Here is a 17078-nt window from a genome sequence, read left to right as displayed (position 1 = left end):
AATTCCTTTCCTTTCAGTTTATCTTGCTTCATCCATCACTACTTTTCCCATATAGAATTATCAAGCTGACAACTCCAGGGATTTTAGGCACAAGATGTAACAGAAAACAGTTCTAGGAAAAACATCATCTTATTTTATGCTAATTTTTAAGTTAAAAGTTTCCATCTGCTCTGAAATGTTTCATTAAAGAATGGATGAATATAAAGGCACTACAACTGATTCATTGTTTATTAAAATTGCACCATCCTAATTAAAATATGACCTTCTTCTAATTATCATGTCCATTTCCAGGCTGTTACAGCTCTAAAAATGTGCAGGTTTTTCTAATCAGCACAGCATAAAATGTGAAAATGTATTTCCCCAGGCATTGTATCAAACTGTTTCTGAAAATCAATGTTTTTAATCATTTTTATACAAGAATGTCAAACAATACCTTTCACCAAACTTCTTGAATTAGTCTCCAGAAAATGTGATCTTTTAGTACGGATTTTAAACTCACACTTTTTTTTAATGAGGGTATGAATGGTTGTGGAAACATGTGAAATTATCAAAGTTAACTAGAACGTTTTCAGAACGGTGTCAGGTTTCACACATATATATAAAAATACAAGTGGCTGACTCAGTTTATATAACTGCAATACAGATGCTGCACTGTTATGTAACAGTTTATTTTCTGAATATGGGCAACCATTTTAATTTACTGTATGTGTACACCTGTGTACAAATATACATTCACATAGACAGAATGTAGAGGAGGAGTTAGAGATAAGAATCATGACCTACATTTTAGTAGGGAGAGAGAGAGCACGTGCGTGAGAGACAGAATTACCAAAATGAGAACAGGTTGAAGCTCACAAGTTTGGCAGCCTCAGGACCTGACCAGTGCCGAACGAGAGAATTTGCTGAACCACAGGAGGTCAAGATTGTCTAGCAGCATTACCAACACTTCTACTGATTACTGGGCTCTCAGAAGACATTTAGAGCTAAATAATAGCACTGAACACTGACATCCAGGACTGGTGGTTGTAAATGTAACTTTATGGGAACATGTGAAATTTGGCCACACCCATGATCAGATGGTATCTGGCTAACTAAAATCAAGCCAAACCACGGACCAGAGTGTGCCGTACTAGAGAGGCTCAACCTGTATTATGAATATAGTCACACCCCTCTTATGAACTCCTTGTAGTGTGGCACCTGCAATGACCCTACTAATTGCATCTGGCTTGGTCAGAGGGATTGGTCCTGATCTCTTTGACTCAGGATTTGCATGCTCATAACTGAGATCAGAATTCAGTCCACTGAGGTTTGTGGTAGCTTCCACAATCAAGTGTTAATTATTGTATTATGAGTAAGTCTGTTTTCAGACTGCATCTGTGTAGAAGGGTTCTAGGGGAGGTGGTAAATTTCACATACCTCTTCAGCTGCAGCCTTTTTAGCTAGGTGTGTAGAAATCCACGGTCTCAATCTGGAAAGAAGAAGAAAGGGCTGATAATTAGTAGGCGAGTTACATTGTAAATGTAAAAATCACGAGGTCAGTTTGACAGAGACTACATTCACTTGTTCTCTAGCCAAGATAATAAGTTTGCTAATGTTATCATACTACGTATTTCATCCTTTCCATTTAACATATGAAAGAGATCCTATGCACAAGTCCTACACACAGTTTAACAGCAATTAACATTTCCATTCAGTGAAACTATCACTGAGCAGAACAGTAAAGGATTGTCTAGAAATCAAAGTTGATCCAGAGAAAGACAGAGTGTCCGCTTAAAGAGTTTTCACTATTCCTGATTAATTCCATGTGCGAATGCACTTATTCCAAAATGTCTTATTTTGAATATATTAAATCCATTTCCAAAATGGTTTAAGCTTATTTGGAATACAATTAATCAGGAATAATTAATTTAGGAACAGCTAATTAGAATAAACTCCCCATATAGACAAGCTCTCAAAACACCAAGCTAATAAGTACAGTAGCCAAACTCCATCCCATAGGCCAGCCAACGTCCTTCTTAGCTCGCCCCAGGGTCCTATGAAACAGATTGCTTTTGCCACATGCTCTTAAGGCCAAAAAGTTTCTACCCATTGTTGGCCCTTCCCTCTTTTATGTTATGGCACGAGGGACAAATTCAGTGAGAAAGAGTCTGTTTTCCTAATTATACCAGTGTAAATCTGCAATCATTTGCCTTCATTTCAGGAAGGTGATTCCAAATTTACATTGATGTACCAAGATTACATCAGTGAGGTTTTAACATCTTATGAAGTTTGAACCTCTCTAGTCTGACATCCTGGGGACCTGATTGGTGCTGAATGAATCTGGCAGACCACTGAAGGTCAATATTGCCAAGCAGCATTACCAACACTTCCACTGCTTACTGGGCTCTTAGAAGACATTTAGGGGTAAATTACAGCAAAATAACCGCACAGAACACTGAGAGCCAGGACTGGTGGCTGCAAACGAACTTCATGGGGCCACAGGAAACTTGGCCACACCCATGATAAGTGGTTGTCCGACTAACTAAAATCATGCTGGATTATGGGTGTTGCTGGATAAGTGTGCCAGTGTAGAGAGGTTCAACCTTATCTGATCTTGAACTAGACAACATCAAAAAAACAAACAGATTCTACGTAGTCTGAAAGTAAGAAATATGGAAGCTGAATTTGAGCATATTTGAAAAGTATTGTGTAAGGCATGGCAAAAGAGGGACCGTGGGCTGGATCTGGCTTGCCAAGCCACTGGATCTGGCCTGCAGATGCATCTGTGAGCAAGAAAGTGTGTGGGCTCTGGGAAAGAATTAGGGTGCAGGAGTGGGTGAAGGGTGGTGGTGCTTACCTTGGGCGGCTCCCCAAAACGACTGGCACACATACACCCTCTGATAACAGCTCCTAATGGGCCAGAGGGGTCTCCAAATGCTGCTGCCTGCAGGCATTGCCTCTGCAGCTCCCATTGGCTGCTGTTCCCAGCTGATGGGAGCCACATGGCACTCACCACAGAAGCAGTGTGCAGAGACCGCTGGCCCCCCCAGGAGCCGCTGGCACAGAGCCGGACACTTCTGGGGGTGGTGTGAAGCCAAGACAAGTAAGAAAGTCTACCTCAGCCCTGCTGCACTGCTGGACAAGCGGCACCCCAAATGTCCCAGTTTGGCTAAAGTAGTGTCCAGGAGACGGGGCGTGGTTTTGAGAGACTCCTGGCAACACCAGGAGGACTGGCAACCCTATGCTTATTTCTCAGTAGTAGAAGTACTGCAGTTCTCAGCGGAAGCCAAAAATAATACCCCCCCACCAAAAAAAAGAAATACATATACACGACACACTGGAAAGGATGTCCCTCTCCTGTCTATGGATCTTACAGTAGTAAGAGGACTCCACTGACTTCACCAAAGTTAATCCCAATTTAAACAGGAGGATCAGGTCCATTAATTAATATGTATGATCAGCAAACACCAACCATGCAAATTGGAGAACTAAAACCATCACACAAAGAGACACATGATGTCAACTTATTTTCTGAGGAGAATCGCCTCTTCAGTTTTTTTAAAAAGAAGCAATATCATTTGTGTCTCCTGGCTGATGATGTCATCATCTCCACAGAGACCCCAAGCTATTACTGTACACAGCACTAAAGAAAGATTTTACTGTGGTTTCTTTTAACGCCCTTATGCCCTGACCTCCTTAAACAGAGCAGCTGCTGCCACACCAACCATATGGAACAATAAATTACTGGCTGCCATGGCTACAGATACTGGCTTCTTTGGCAGTCTGATTTAACCAGTGAAGGCTAGAATACTGAAGTGTGTTGTCACTGAAAACAGCTGTTTTTGAGGCTGGAGTGGGATGGGGCATTTATACTCAAATGAGCAACTTCACAACAAGAGGACAGCCAAAGTCCTTTATGCAACTTTCAACATGCACCCCATCAACACAACTGCCATCTCATGTATCTCTGTGAACTAGACTTGCAAAAAACTTCTGCTTGCCACAGAAGAAAATACTCTAAATTAAGAGCTACTTTGTCTCAAATATTCAGTATTATTTTCTGGATTAAGATCCATTAGGACACGCAGCATGCTTCTGTTTAAATTATAGCATTTGGACAAAAATTAAATGCCTTCTGTCCTTTCCAACTGAATTATGAAAATGACAGGATTAAACACATTAAAAACAAAAAATAAACCACAAAACAAGCCATAATGTGAATGGTACAGCAAACTAGCAAAAACATGTACAAACCTCAAGGGCCACACACACAGGTTTCAAGCTAATTTGAAAATTATTTGTATGCTCCAGTTAACCAATTTATATAGCATGTGAGGTTGATAATCTTGACATTTCCTTCTCAGAAAGAAGAGGCACAGTATTTGTCATTAGTATCTGCTCACTGTAGAATCTGCTTAGCTCCTGCTCCATCTTCAATTAAGATATACAAGATAACATCTAGGTTTGTCCTCTAGCTTAACAATTTAAAAGAAGATTCAGTATAACAGAATCTGACAGGGCTGAAGATCACATAAATTGAACTTTCAAACCGAATAAATGCTTTGAAAAACAAGCTGGCTGTGAAAAACAACTGTTTTTATTTTGCTTATTACTTAATAAACAAAGATTATATAATATACTACACAAAACAGAGAGTATGTTATGGGAAAATAAAGATGTGTAATTTGTATTAGACAATTCACCCACCCATGGGATCATGATAGAATAACAATCTCTGTGATGTAATTCTGGAAATAATGGTTCAGGAAAGTGACCCAAAGCTCTCTTAATGCTGAATTTTAATTTAATCCATCCACCTAGGAAACCTCTTACTGTTGCTTACCTCCCGTACTAATGTTGTAGACAGAAGAACAGATTGACTACAAGATGGTGTGATATGATATACTGATTTTGTCATCATGAGTCTACGATGGCTGTATTAATCATGAGTGAAGAAACCCTGAATAAAATTATGCAGGTCATCTGGGAGACGTGCCAATACAACCTAAATAACCATGCCACTCCATCATACATTCTGCATGCATAACACATGTTGCAGAAAATCTACTATGAAGTACACTTCAGAGTTTCATTGGTGCTGTTTCAGCATCACTGCTGTTTGTAAAGCCAGGCTGAAACAGACCAAGAATCCAACTGTCCAGACATCTGTGGAAGGGGGAAAACATCATATTTAAACATCTCTAACAGTTGTCTTAAATAACTTTCCAGATCAAAGACTTAATGGTGTGTCCCCTAGTTGAAAACGGGGCATCTCCTTTTTTTGATAGGGTAGAGTTCCTGTCAGCAACTAACTCTAAGCCTGCCATTGGCTTCAGCCTGAATAGCTGGCTATTCTCAGCCGCCAGACCATGGTGGTATTTTTGTGCAAGGCGAGGCACTAAAAACTCCATATTCTGAGGATAGAACAAAACACTCCTCCAAAGTTTGGAGTCTGTGCAACTACTGCTAAGTCGAATGGCAAAACTGATGCCAGGCTCTACCTCATACTAGCAGCTGTGTAAGCAAGCCCAGACTGAGAGCAGCTTGAAACACAGCTCAGAGGTTTTTGTATGTGTAAAAACAAGAAGGGGGCAGTTTAAAACCCTGGAAAGGAACACAGTGTACATGTTCAATGTAGACATAGCCAGTACGGAAACAGTACAGCAGTAGACTTCGCACTGGGAATGGTACACCTTGGCTAACCTAAGCAGAGTGGCTGAGAGCCAGGTGCTGATCATCTGAACTTAGCTCTGCAGTGAAGACATATTCCAGGAAAAGCATCTGTTGGTGAAAAATAAAGTCAGACATCTGTGCTGTTTTCCTAAAGACTGTTGCACCTTCTTCAGAACAGACAAGCACTCTGCTAATACACAGGTGCCTTCAAACACCTATCTTCCATACCTGTTCTGAGGATGGAGAAGGGGATGAAAGACATGACTGGATATTTTGCTGTGTAACTGTAGCATTCACTGATCTCCAAGAACTCAAAAACTGCTTTAAAACATCAGCCGCGTGCTTTTATCACCGACCCCAACAAGAAATTGTCAATCACATGCAGCGGGAGTTCAGTTATAAAGCCATGTCAGTAAGATCCAAGCAAAAATAAGCCAAACAGCTGATCAAGGAGAGTCTGTATGTGTACTTGAGTCTAGGAAATTCCTACAGACCATGGGAAATGGCAATTTCTATTGCTCCCTGGCTTTTATAACTTTACTGCGTTGACCAACGCACCTACTTCCTAACATTACGAAAGTGAAACATAAAGAGATGCTACTTTCCTAAGTGCTGATAAAGGGACCCCCAAGGAGCTCTGGTTTCCCTCTTTCCTCAAAGCTCTGGTCCTGCTCCTGGTCCTGCTCCTGCTCTGCCATTTCCGCTAAAGCACCTAGCAGTCATTCCTCTGTCCTCCTCCCCATGAGTCACTGCATGATTGCATGGAGCCTTCCTGCTGGTAGGAGGTAGACCCAGCTGAGCAGTAGCTGGCACAGTTTAATGATCCAGCAGTTCCCCACAGTCACAAGTCATTTGGTTCACATTAAGGTTGCCAGCTCCCTGAAAACTGGACACCTGACAAACCTAATGGCATCCAAACACAGAAGACAAAAACCAGACTGTCTTAGTAAAGTCTAGACAGGTGGCAACCTAGAAGATGACTTTTCTAGATTTGTCATTATGGATGTTGATGCGCTCCCCTCTTGACATCTGACAATATAGGGAAGTATTTTCAATCAAAAAAGACTTCATCAAAAGAGAACAAACCGCTGTTCAAGAGCTGCATCCCTTTCACCACCACAGTCAGAACCTTTACGCCTGGACCAAATGAAATTGTGGCAGCCAGGCAGATTTGCACCTCGAAGGAAAACTTGCTTGAAAAAGAAGAAGCAGTAGAACTGAGTTACAACTTTACTCTGAAAAGTACATAATCAATCACACTACAGAACCAAATCAGCAAGACACACAGACGAAAGGAATAAGGGGATTTCGATGTTTGCAGGGTCCTTTCGAAAAGGACCCCTGTATAGACGAGCCGCACACGAGTGAAACGCGGCACTTTTGAAGTGCCGTGGCTGGCGGCATGCTAACGGGGCGCCAAATAGTCGTTTCAGTGCCTCATTAGTATTCTTCGATTTGGACACAAGCATGGCCATTTCGAAGTTTCTCATAAGTGTAGACACAGCCTAAGGCTGTTTCGATACATGCCACTTTCCTCCGAAAGTGGCATGCTAATGAACAGCCCAAAATATGCTAATGACGTGCAGATGCAAATTCTCAGCACCTCATTAGTATAAGGTCATGCGGTTTGGAGTCCGGAAGACTCGGAGACACTTTCGGAGGAAAGTGGCATGTGTAGAAACAGCCCAAGAGTTTAACAACCTTGCTGAACTGGGACCCCAAATGTTTGTAGTATAGAATGTGCATATCTAAAAAAAAGGCAGAAATATTATGTGCATTATACAAGGTAATCGAATAGCAATCATTTTTACGTCTTGTGCTTACAGCTATGGACAGATAAGTCTTTTATATACCTGAATGAACAAATCACACAGACACATCTACAATCTGTGTAGAGCTAAATTACATTGTGAAGATATTTCCAATGGCAATTTTCCAATGGCAAAGTTCTTAACAGTAGTGGTTTTGCTTTTATTCCTGGTACAAATGTATTACCTCAGATTTCATCAATGATGTTTACAAATATTCGCTTCTGGACAGTTGTTTTTGATCACACTCAGCCTCACAAAAGCAGATGAGGCCAAAGATGAAAAGAAAAACATCTAGTAACCTGCAGTCTTGGGAAACAATCCACAGAGCCTGTTATACCCAAAGGTGATGCAAGATTTATTGTTAGATCTTTCCATTTAAAGTCTGTGATATTGCAAGGACAAAAAAAATCATACAAGACATAAACATGAAATTACTTCTTTTTCTTCCACTACCTCAAACAACATAGCACTGTTAAAAAAAGGTGTCTCTTGTCACAGAATCATATAATATTAGGGTAGCAAGAGCCTTCAGGAGATCATATAGTCCAACCGCCTGCTTGAAGAAGGACCAACCGCAACTATATCATCCCCAACTAAATTGTGGTATGTGTATGCAGAGGAACACATTAGTTTAAGATGCAGGTAACTGTAATTTTATACAAGTAACACATAAAGGCACCAAGATACACAGGAGAAATCTCCCCAACCCCATGTCTGCTATGCTATACTTTAAAGAGAAGTTGCATTGTCAACCATGTGGAAATCAATGTATTCCAAGTTTTATTTCATGATTACCAACATTCGTCTTCCTAACTCACTTCCAATTATAAGCAATAAATCATTACTTCTTGCCTCTAATTTATAACAGCCAATTAAGGAAAATCTCGTATTTAAATAGCAAGTATATTTGTAAATTATCATATATTTTGAGTTATGTAGTGAACATGTCTAATCAAACAGCCTAATGGTGTTATGGTTGTACAGAGTTGCTTTGGCAGGTGCTATGAAAGCATATACAAAGGCAAACACTCTAATCCAGTGTTTTTAAACTTTTTTGAGACCACAGAACACCTATAACATTTTTCTTAAAAGAAACTGTTATCAAAAAAAAAAAAAACAGCAACATGTACAACAAAACCAAAATGAAGTAATTTAAACAGGTGTCATAAAAAAAGAAGAAAAACAATGTATCTGGTTTCAATAACAGAAAATATAGATCATCACTGTACTTTCCAAATACTTGTGGCACTCCCGCAAGTTGTTCATGGAATACTAGTATCACAGAATATAGTTTGAGAAACACTGCTCTAGTCTGTACTCCTGTGACTTGTATATTCCAGGACTTTGCACAATTTAAGAGATCACTGTTACATGATCGATTCAACTTTCACAAGACTCCCATTTTGCCTTTTATCAAACCGTGTGTGTCTTAGGAAAGTTCTGAGTCATGACTTCCCCAAGAGGAACTACATTAAAAGGAAAAAGTAGGCCAACAGAGTAAGTTGCAGTGCAGTTTCTTAATGAGCTAATTAATTTTTAAAATAGAGCTATGTGAGTCAAAGTTGAGTCAAGATAGCTTTAACTTACGTGTGACAATGTGCCTCTGTATCCACATACTACACTCTGTGGTAATAATCTGTGTTCAAAGTATGCCTTGTGAGCTGTCACAATCTCAAGTAGACTAAGAAACGAGAGATTCCAAGTTAAGACACTGTAAATCTCAAACACTAAATAGGAAGCTGGATTCCCTTCCCCCCAGCTCCCGCTTTGTTGACATACTGATCATTCAGAAGCCAACATGCACCCTTTCATTCCAACCTATTAAGATGCCTCTGGCAGACCACAGAGCAAAAAGATCTCAAAATGGACATGGGCATAGATGGGTAATGGAGTAAATAAATCACAAGAGAAAAGCAGTACATCATGAAACATGATCTAAGTTTTACTGGTGCATTACTATATGCAAGTGCCTGCAGTTGTCCAAAGAATGTATTAATGGATCATTAAAGCCTGTCCTAGCAAGTCTTAATGCTATTGAAATATGCATCTCCTAAGACACGCATCAAATTTTGTGAGAACAAATAAATTAAGGCAAATATTTAATCACACTTCTGCAAAAAAGGACAAATAATTCACAATGAAACAATACGTGGAAATGGTAGAAAGGAAAATAAACATTTTCATAAACACGAACGATTTAATATTTACTTTTGCTTTGAATAAGGTAGATGTAAATTGCTTTTTTATTTTTATTTTGTTGGCTTCCTTCTGATATAGAAGGCACATAGACAGTATTAGGTGGGGTCATTTCCAAAGTTTTTTTATTTACTTACTTTTGTGTGGGATCTCATCTCCATACACATTGCCATGGTTTAATTAAACCAGACTTGTAAAATCCACACAAACCCATGTGTGGCTATTCTACAGTGGTTAAGAGTGGTTTATTTCAGTGGAGCCTAAACCTGTTTCTATCAGGCTTAAGCCATGTCTACAATACAAACTCTGAACAATGTAAGTTATATTGGCATAAAGCTGCCAGAGTTAGTATATCGCTTGTGAGGTTTATACTTGGGTTCTTCCATCAACACTGCTCATGTTCACTGGGAAAGTTTGTGCTGATGCACAGTGCAATGCACCATGGGTAGGTATACCAGTGTGCAACTTGCTATCATCCAGCCCACTCTTTTGAAAAGTTTTGGCAAGGCATGGCAGGGCAAAAATGAGTCGTACCATGTAACTGGGGGCAAGACGTTAACTTCCCAGTATTCAACTTTCCCCATCTAATTATGTCATTCATATCTCATGCCTCATTCAAAAGTCCCATGAACCTGTATGGACCTCCTACCTGTCCACCATCTTGGACAGAACCAAGGAACCTCACAACTCTGAAATACAGTAGAGTCTCAAGATTCATGACCTTAACGTTCGCGAATTCAATTATTCATGAGTGGCCAAGCAGCCACTTCCCACAGGACCCCGGGCACCCCCCATATTCATGACAAATCAACATTTGCAAGGGTTCTAAACACGGAACCCTCGCAAATGTTGAGACCCTACTGTATTGTGATGAAAGTTGCAATCTCAGGACACATGTTGCTCTGGTAAGTGCAGAGCCACAAGAACCACTGTGTCAGCAGGGAATATGATAATTTCCCAGAGGACGATTTGGTGTGGGACACTGAAGGCAGTTGGTGGCATTCACAGGGCAGCTGCAGATAAAGAAACGCCCCTTCTGGGTCAAGAAACAAAGCCCTCCCCTCGACTCTCCATGTCATACCACTACATCTTCTAGAATGAATTAATACCAAGTCTATAGCTGTGTCCTGCCAAACTGGGGCTGCCAGCAGTACACCATTGTAATGGCTAATGCAATATTTTTCTCAGAGTGTCAGGTGTGCCTATGCTCGCCTGGACTTCAGGGCAGTCTCAAACAGGCTCTGGTTTGTGACACAGCTGGAACACTCTGTTTTATGTCCCCCATCCTCCTACTCGCTGTTGACAAAAGGGGTATGTGTCTTGGGCTTCTAGGAGCTACCATTGACTGGAAGGCAGGGGTGGGATGGTCGCCATGTACGGCACAGAACTCTGTAAAAGGGACAGGTCTGTGGCTCAGCACTGGAACAGCTGTTGGCCTTCCTGACTTTCTACTATGCCTGCTGCAGCTCCTTTGCTTTCCCATAGCACTGCTACTGATCCATATCATAACCCTTCTTCTACATCCACCATGAAATCGGTCTGCAGATGTTCACATTCCTAGGGCTGGTCCATAGCTGTGCTTACACAGCCTCTTCTCCCCACTCTCCCAGGAGATCCAGTATCGCCCATCTGCTCCAGGCCGGAGCACACAGCCGACAGGGTCAGCTGCGTTCTGCCAGCTGTGCTTGCCAAGCTGGGCAATCAAAAAAATATTTCAGAAGTATGCTGGTTTTCAAAAAGGAAGGGGAACTGGGTCTACATGACACCTGGGCAGTGGAGTTCCCAACTGTTGCTAAAGCGGTCAGTGTCAAGCATTGCCGAATCTGCTGGAAAACTGTTAGGGTCAACATGGGTAATGCAGTGTTTACACTCATGTTGCATCAACCTTAGTACATCGACCATAGCTCATCACCACTGAGGGCAGGTCTACTCTTACACAGAAATCAGCAACCCTGGGGGTTGACTTAGTGGGTCTAATAAAGACTTGATAAATTGAACACCAATCGCTCTCTTGTCAACTCCGGTACACCATCAGAGCAAGAAGTGTAAGGGGAGTCACTGGGAGTGTTTCTCCCATCGACTTCCTGCAGTAGAGACCCCAAAATAATTTGACCTAAGGTATGCTGATTCCACCTACGCTACTCATAGCTGGAGCCACGTATCTGAGGTCAATATTGCCCCATAGTGTAGACCTGCCTTCAGAGAGGTGGTGTTACTGCAGCACCATAATGGAGCACTTACAACAGTGGAAGAGAAATTTAAGTGTAGATACGTGCACAGGTAGATTAACACAAGGTGGCTTAAGTCAACTGATTTTGTAGTGTAAGCTCAACCAATATAAACCTGTCTTAAACCAAAATAAACACGGTCAATATAGTCTGTTGCATTGACTTACATAAAATCAGTTTAAAATCACATCTTAAGTTAAACCAGTTCAACTAGCTTCCTCAGCCTACAATATTCAGCACTGAAGTTAAACAACCATTAACATCAAAAACAAGAGTGACTAAAAATCCTTTCCACTCCTAATTGCTTGACCTTCCCTTAGATCTCGTTATGTCACTGAAGTAATTCTCCTGTCATCCCTGACGTATTCCAGCCTACAAAGGATCTAAACTATGAACATAAAAAACAAGCCTGTTGAAAAACAAGACCCATAAATCATGCCATCTTTATCATAAAAAAAACCAAGAGTCAAGAATCAATTTTTTCCCTTTGCAGGTCATCTTTAAGTGATTTATTAAAAATGGGTACTAACAATTTTAGCGTAATTATACAATCTTAAACCCTGACTCTCAAAAAAGCCCAAGTACATCACTGACATTAAACACATGAGGAGTCCCACTGAAGTTAATGCAATGACTCAAAAGTTAAACCTGTGCACACACACTTGCAGGACTGGGAACGTCTGTCCACTTGGAAATGTAAAGCGAGGGATGCATTCATTTCACTTAAGATACATACAGTGTAAACTGTCTTCCCATTGATTACTGTGATTTGGGACAAGGAAAGTAAAGGGGAAAAAAGATTTAGTTGACTGATCAGGCATGGTAAAAGCATTTATGCTGCTTCATTTACATAGAAAGGATTTGTTAATAGATATGCATCAAGGAGTTTTTCATTATATACAACAGACATTAACGCAACTGTAATATGATGTGTAAAACATGAAACACATGCTAATCACCTCGAGTCAATCCCTTCTTCTTTTATACCACAAAGAATTTTTCACCTCAGTTATTTTAGTTACTTGAAACAGGTAACGTGCAAAAAACTGTGCAGGCTCTGAATTCCCCAATGTGGTTTAAATGCTTCTATATGCTTAGTTATGTTTGAAGATCAACCAAATGATACCTTTAGGTTAATCCTACTGAATTTTTTGTTTTGAGTTTACACCCCAGGAACTCCGAACTAAAAATTCACTGGGAATAGAGAAAAACTGATAGTCCTAAAAGACCTCAACTAATTCAAGAAAGAGACAGAGGGTTTAATGAGGAGACTTCATATGTGCAGTCTTTTTAACATTTTGTGCTGTATGCATCCCTCTCCAAACCAAAAGGACTGTGCTACGCACAAAGGCAGATTAAGCCCGGTCTAAAGTCACAACTTCAAAGTTCATTAGTAACAATTTTGCCAGTTTGTTTTGCCATTCGAGCAAATGTAAACTAAAGCAAAAGCATCAATTAATGCATTCAGTATGACATACTAAAAAAAATGGCTGGAATTTTGGCATATGAGGAAAAGAAGGAACACCTGTATCTGTTACCATCAAATTAAATTAAAGTTGGTACAAGTTGCTTTTTTTTTGGCTTTTTTTTTTTTTTGTCATCACTGTGCTCATTTCGTTCTACAGATTTGAAAAACAAGTTTTAAAGTATCAGCCAACAACAAAGACTAAAAGAATGGAATCACTTTTTTGGAAACTTATGTCCTTAATCTTTTATGTTTAGATCTGCTGCATTCTGTATATGGCTAGAGAATACAACAAATATCCTAAAAGAGTTTAAACCACTACGGCAACTGTCAGTTTTGGACTAACTTGTAAAAAAAATCTCCTTTTCCAGTTGTTTTAAATGCCAGTCACTGTATTTTCCTTGAGCATGACTGCAGACTCAATCTACTTGCCTTAATTTTTGCATCTGTAGAGTACCGTGGGAACATTAATATTTGGCAACGCTACATTTAGCTTTTAGAATGACTATATAAGTCGGTACTTTCCCTTCCTTGGTTGTTTATTGAAGTATTAAAGTAAATGAAGAGATGGAGGAAGTATTTGTTTAAAACAATATAGCATAAACTCTTTGGGTATGCTGTGTATATTTTCATGAAAGCTCAGGTCTCTCTGAATGAACCATGTTAATACCATTGAATCAAATTCAGCCACATACATAGATTTAAATTTAGGAATAAGTTCAGTAGATTTTTATGACCTTTTGCTTTGAAGAAAACTAAAGCACATTATATCTAGAATTTATTAGATTAGAAATACAAAGTTTGCCGCCGGGGAAAAAGAAATGTGGCAAAGTCAAAAATAAACGTTCACTGTTAGTTCTAAATTTCTATACGCACCAACCAAAAGGCATTAAAGAGCCTTTAAAAACTAAAAGGCTGAGCTACCCAATCAGTTCCCTAAAGTGAATTATAAAATTCATATAAAAAGTGTGTTCCACATGAATTCTGACACCTATGCCACACAGTTTGTTGTAGGCCACATTCTGACACCCTCATTGTTGTAGGCCACATTCTGACACACTCATTTCCCAGGATAAAAATGCAAAATGAATATTGCAAAAGCAGTATGAATGTGGGAGGGTATTTTTGCCTACTTCAGCCCTACATAGAGAACGCTTGTGTGGATTACTCCTGCCAGAGACAAGAGTAATATATGAAAACAAAGATGGCCGGGTCACAAAGAATGCAGAGTAAATCCCGCAGACCACATCTCATGACCTTGTCCCATTATTCCTTAACCGTGACATCTGCCAGGGTTGACTTGCATAATACAAACTGAGTTCTGCAACAATTACATCCCAAAGTTCCCCTTCTACCTATGAATATGAGCACCTGACATCTTTAATGCATTTATCCTCACAACACTTTTGGGAAGAAGGAAGTTGTTACATATCCCCATTTTGCAGCGGGGAAACTGACACAGAGAGACTTAGGCTTAACCTACACTACTGAGCAAGACTGACCCACTCAGGGACTATCTTCTGGGTTTTGATTTTGTGCACGCATGAAATCAAGCTCTCGGGGTCAAAGTCAATGCCTGTGCTCCTTGAGAGAAGTGAGGAGTAAGGAAGGTTGAAGGGAGAAACAGTTCCATCAACCTTTCTGTTTAGAAAGACAAGTTAGCCAAGCGCAGATACGTATATTTTAGCTACACAATTGGTGTAGCTAAAATCACGTATCTGTGGTTAACTGCCACTTCTAGTATAGAGATAGCCTAAATGACTTGCCAAATGTCACAAAGGAAACCCCAGGCTAGCACCCTAACAACCACTGAACTATACATCCTCTTCCTAGTCTGCGTTTGTGTTTCCCTGAACAAAAGAGATTATGCTACAGTAAACTCTGCCTTAACCAGCATTCTCTCACCCAGAACTCTGAAATAACTGACATTTTAACCATAAGTAAATTGTAGTTATGTTTACCATAAGTAGAGTAGAGTTAAAGTAAATACAAATAAATACTGCAAATACAGTGTGATTTTACAATGTACAATGCTACTGTTTTGGGAAATAAAGTACCCTGCACACATTGTTTGCTTGTTTCTTACTATCTAATTTTGTTTTCCTCTAGTGGTATGCATTGCTAGGTATACCTCTCTATTATCCAGAATATTTGAATATCCAGCAACCTCCAGGTCCCAGAGCTGCTGGATATGATAGAGTTTACTGTACATTCAGAACCTTATATTAATGATATTTCAACCAGTCCCCTTCACTGGCAAAATTTCATTATTAACATAAAGTGCAGATAAAGTTGTTCATCTCTAAGTTTATCTACTAATCACCTTGGCCAATGAAGAAGCTGCGCATATGGCAGCTTTTACATCACCAGCACCTTTATAGGTACATTCTTTTTATTTCTTCACAAACAAATTTTAGCTCTGATATTTATAAACCATGAGTCACAAGTTATTTTCTCAGGATGACTGCATCATAAAGTCAGGAGTCTTCAGAAATAAGAGAAGAGAAGCTAAGTGTCCAGTATTTGTCAGACAAACACTAAGCTGGTTCTAGGTACTAAGTGTAAAAAAGCCTTGAATTTATTAGAAGCAGATTAAACAAGTTCCAATCCTTTGTGAATGCTAGAACTACTATAGAGACGCAGCCAAGTCTTGCACTGCAGGAGTTTTAGTTGTCTATCACTGCACATTTAAACACCTGAGGACTTTGCAATAAACAATGAATTGAATTCACCATCAAAGACAAAATCTACATTCTAGCTGCCAAAATCTTTAGCAGCCTAAACAGAAAATGTCATAAATGATTTTCAGTAACAGTACAAAAATAAAAAACATTTTTAAGTCTTAAGGGGCTGGATGGGCAGATACACAGAATGACAGATAAATGGATTTACAGCTCTGATTTTTTTTTCTACATAAGAATCATATTTCAAGTGGATTCATATAGCAGAGCAAATTAAGAAAAACCTCTAATAAGCAATTTTATTCTTAAGCTATTCAATTCTCTTATGCTCATCATCCTGAGAAATAAAGTCAATAGAAAAATGTATTTTAAAAGGTGCTCGTTTATTTGCATTAGGTTTCTGGGAGTCTTTACTGATGCCACTTAAAGAAAACAAAAATATTTCAAAGGAAAAAAGCCACACAATTAAACATGTTTTGGAGACTTTTTCCATTTCCTCTTTGAAGAAGTCATAAATTATGCCTTCAGCGCCCCCCCCCCACACACACACAAAATCATATTTACAATATCCCTGCACAGTGATCCAAAGCCAAAAACACCTGGCTCTTCATCAGCTTTGAGGGTGCCAGTAGCAGTGGGAAATTCTTACTGACTTGGGTGATGTGATTTTGTGGGAAGGGGGAGTTTGTGTACTTTGAGGTTTTTTCCTCATGTGATGTTAACAGGCACTTCCATTCCCCTGATAAAAATGAGAATCCAAAAAGAGCCAGTGGCAATAAACTCTCAAGGTTGTAGGGGCTTGTTTGCCAGCTATGAATTCTTAGCAAGCAGTTTATTGCTGATGAGCTGATGCGGTTTGTCTATTATGCTCAGGGATATCCTTGTATATATTGAAAGATCAAAAATCAGCTCTGTTGAAAACACCAATATAAATGAGTATGGACTTTTTTTAAAAAGGTGTTTTCATATTTTGAATCTGAAGAAGTGAAGCTTTGCTGAGCAAGAACCTGTGTATCTTTCAAAATTACTATATGAGCAAGTTTTC

General features: G+C 39.6%; 1 protein-coding gene across 1 annotated transcript in view; it reads right to left on the bottom strand.

The window, feature by feature from the left end:
- Positions 1–17078, bottom strand: part of BRF1 (BRF1 general transcription factor IIIB subunit) — a 255619-nt gene that overhangs the window by 9590 nt on the left and 228951 nt on the right. The window contains exon 16 of the mRNA XM_074996369.1: positions 1417–1468. Within this exon, the coding sequence (XP_074852470.1) occupies positions 1417–1468 (52 nt within the window). The remainder of the gene's footprint in view (positions 1–1416; positions 1469–17078) is intronic.

Source organism: Carettochelys insculpta, chromosome 6, assembly GCF_033958435.1.
Source record: "Carettochelys insculpta isolate YL-2023 chromosome 6, ASM3395843v1, whole genome shotgun sequence".
NCBI classification, from domain to species: domain Eukaryota; kingdom Metazoa; phylum Chordata; order Testudines; family Carettochelyidae; genus Carettochelys; species Carettochelys insculpta.
The sequence above is the reverse complement of the archived record's forward strand: the minus strand, read 5'-3'. Positions and strand labels throughout refer to the sequence as shown.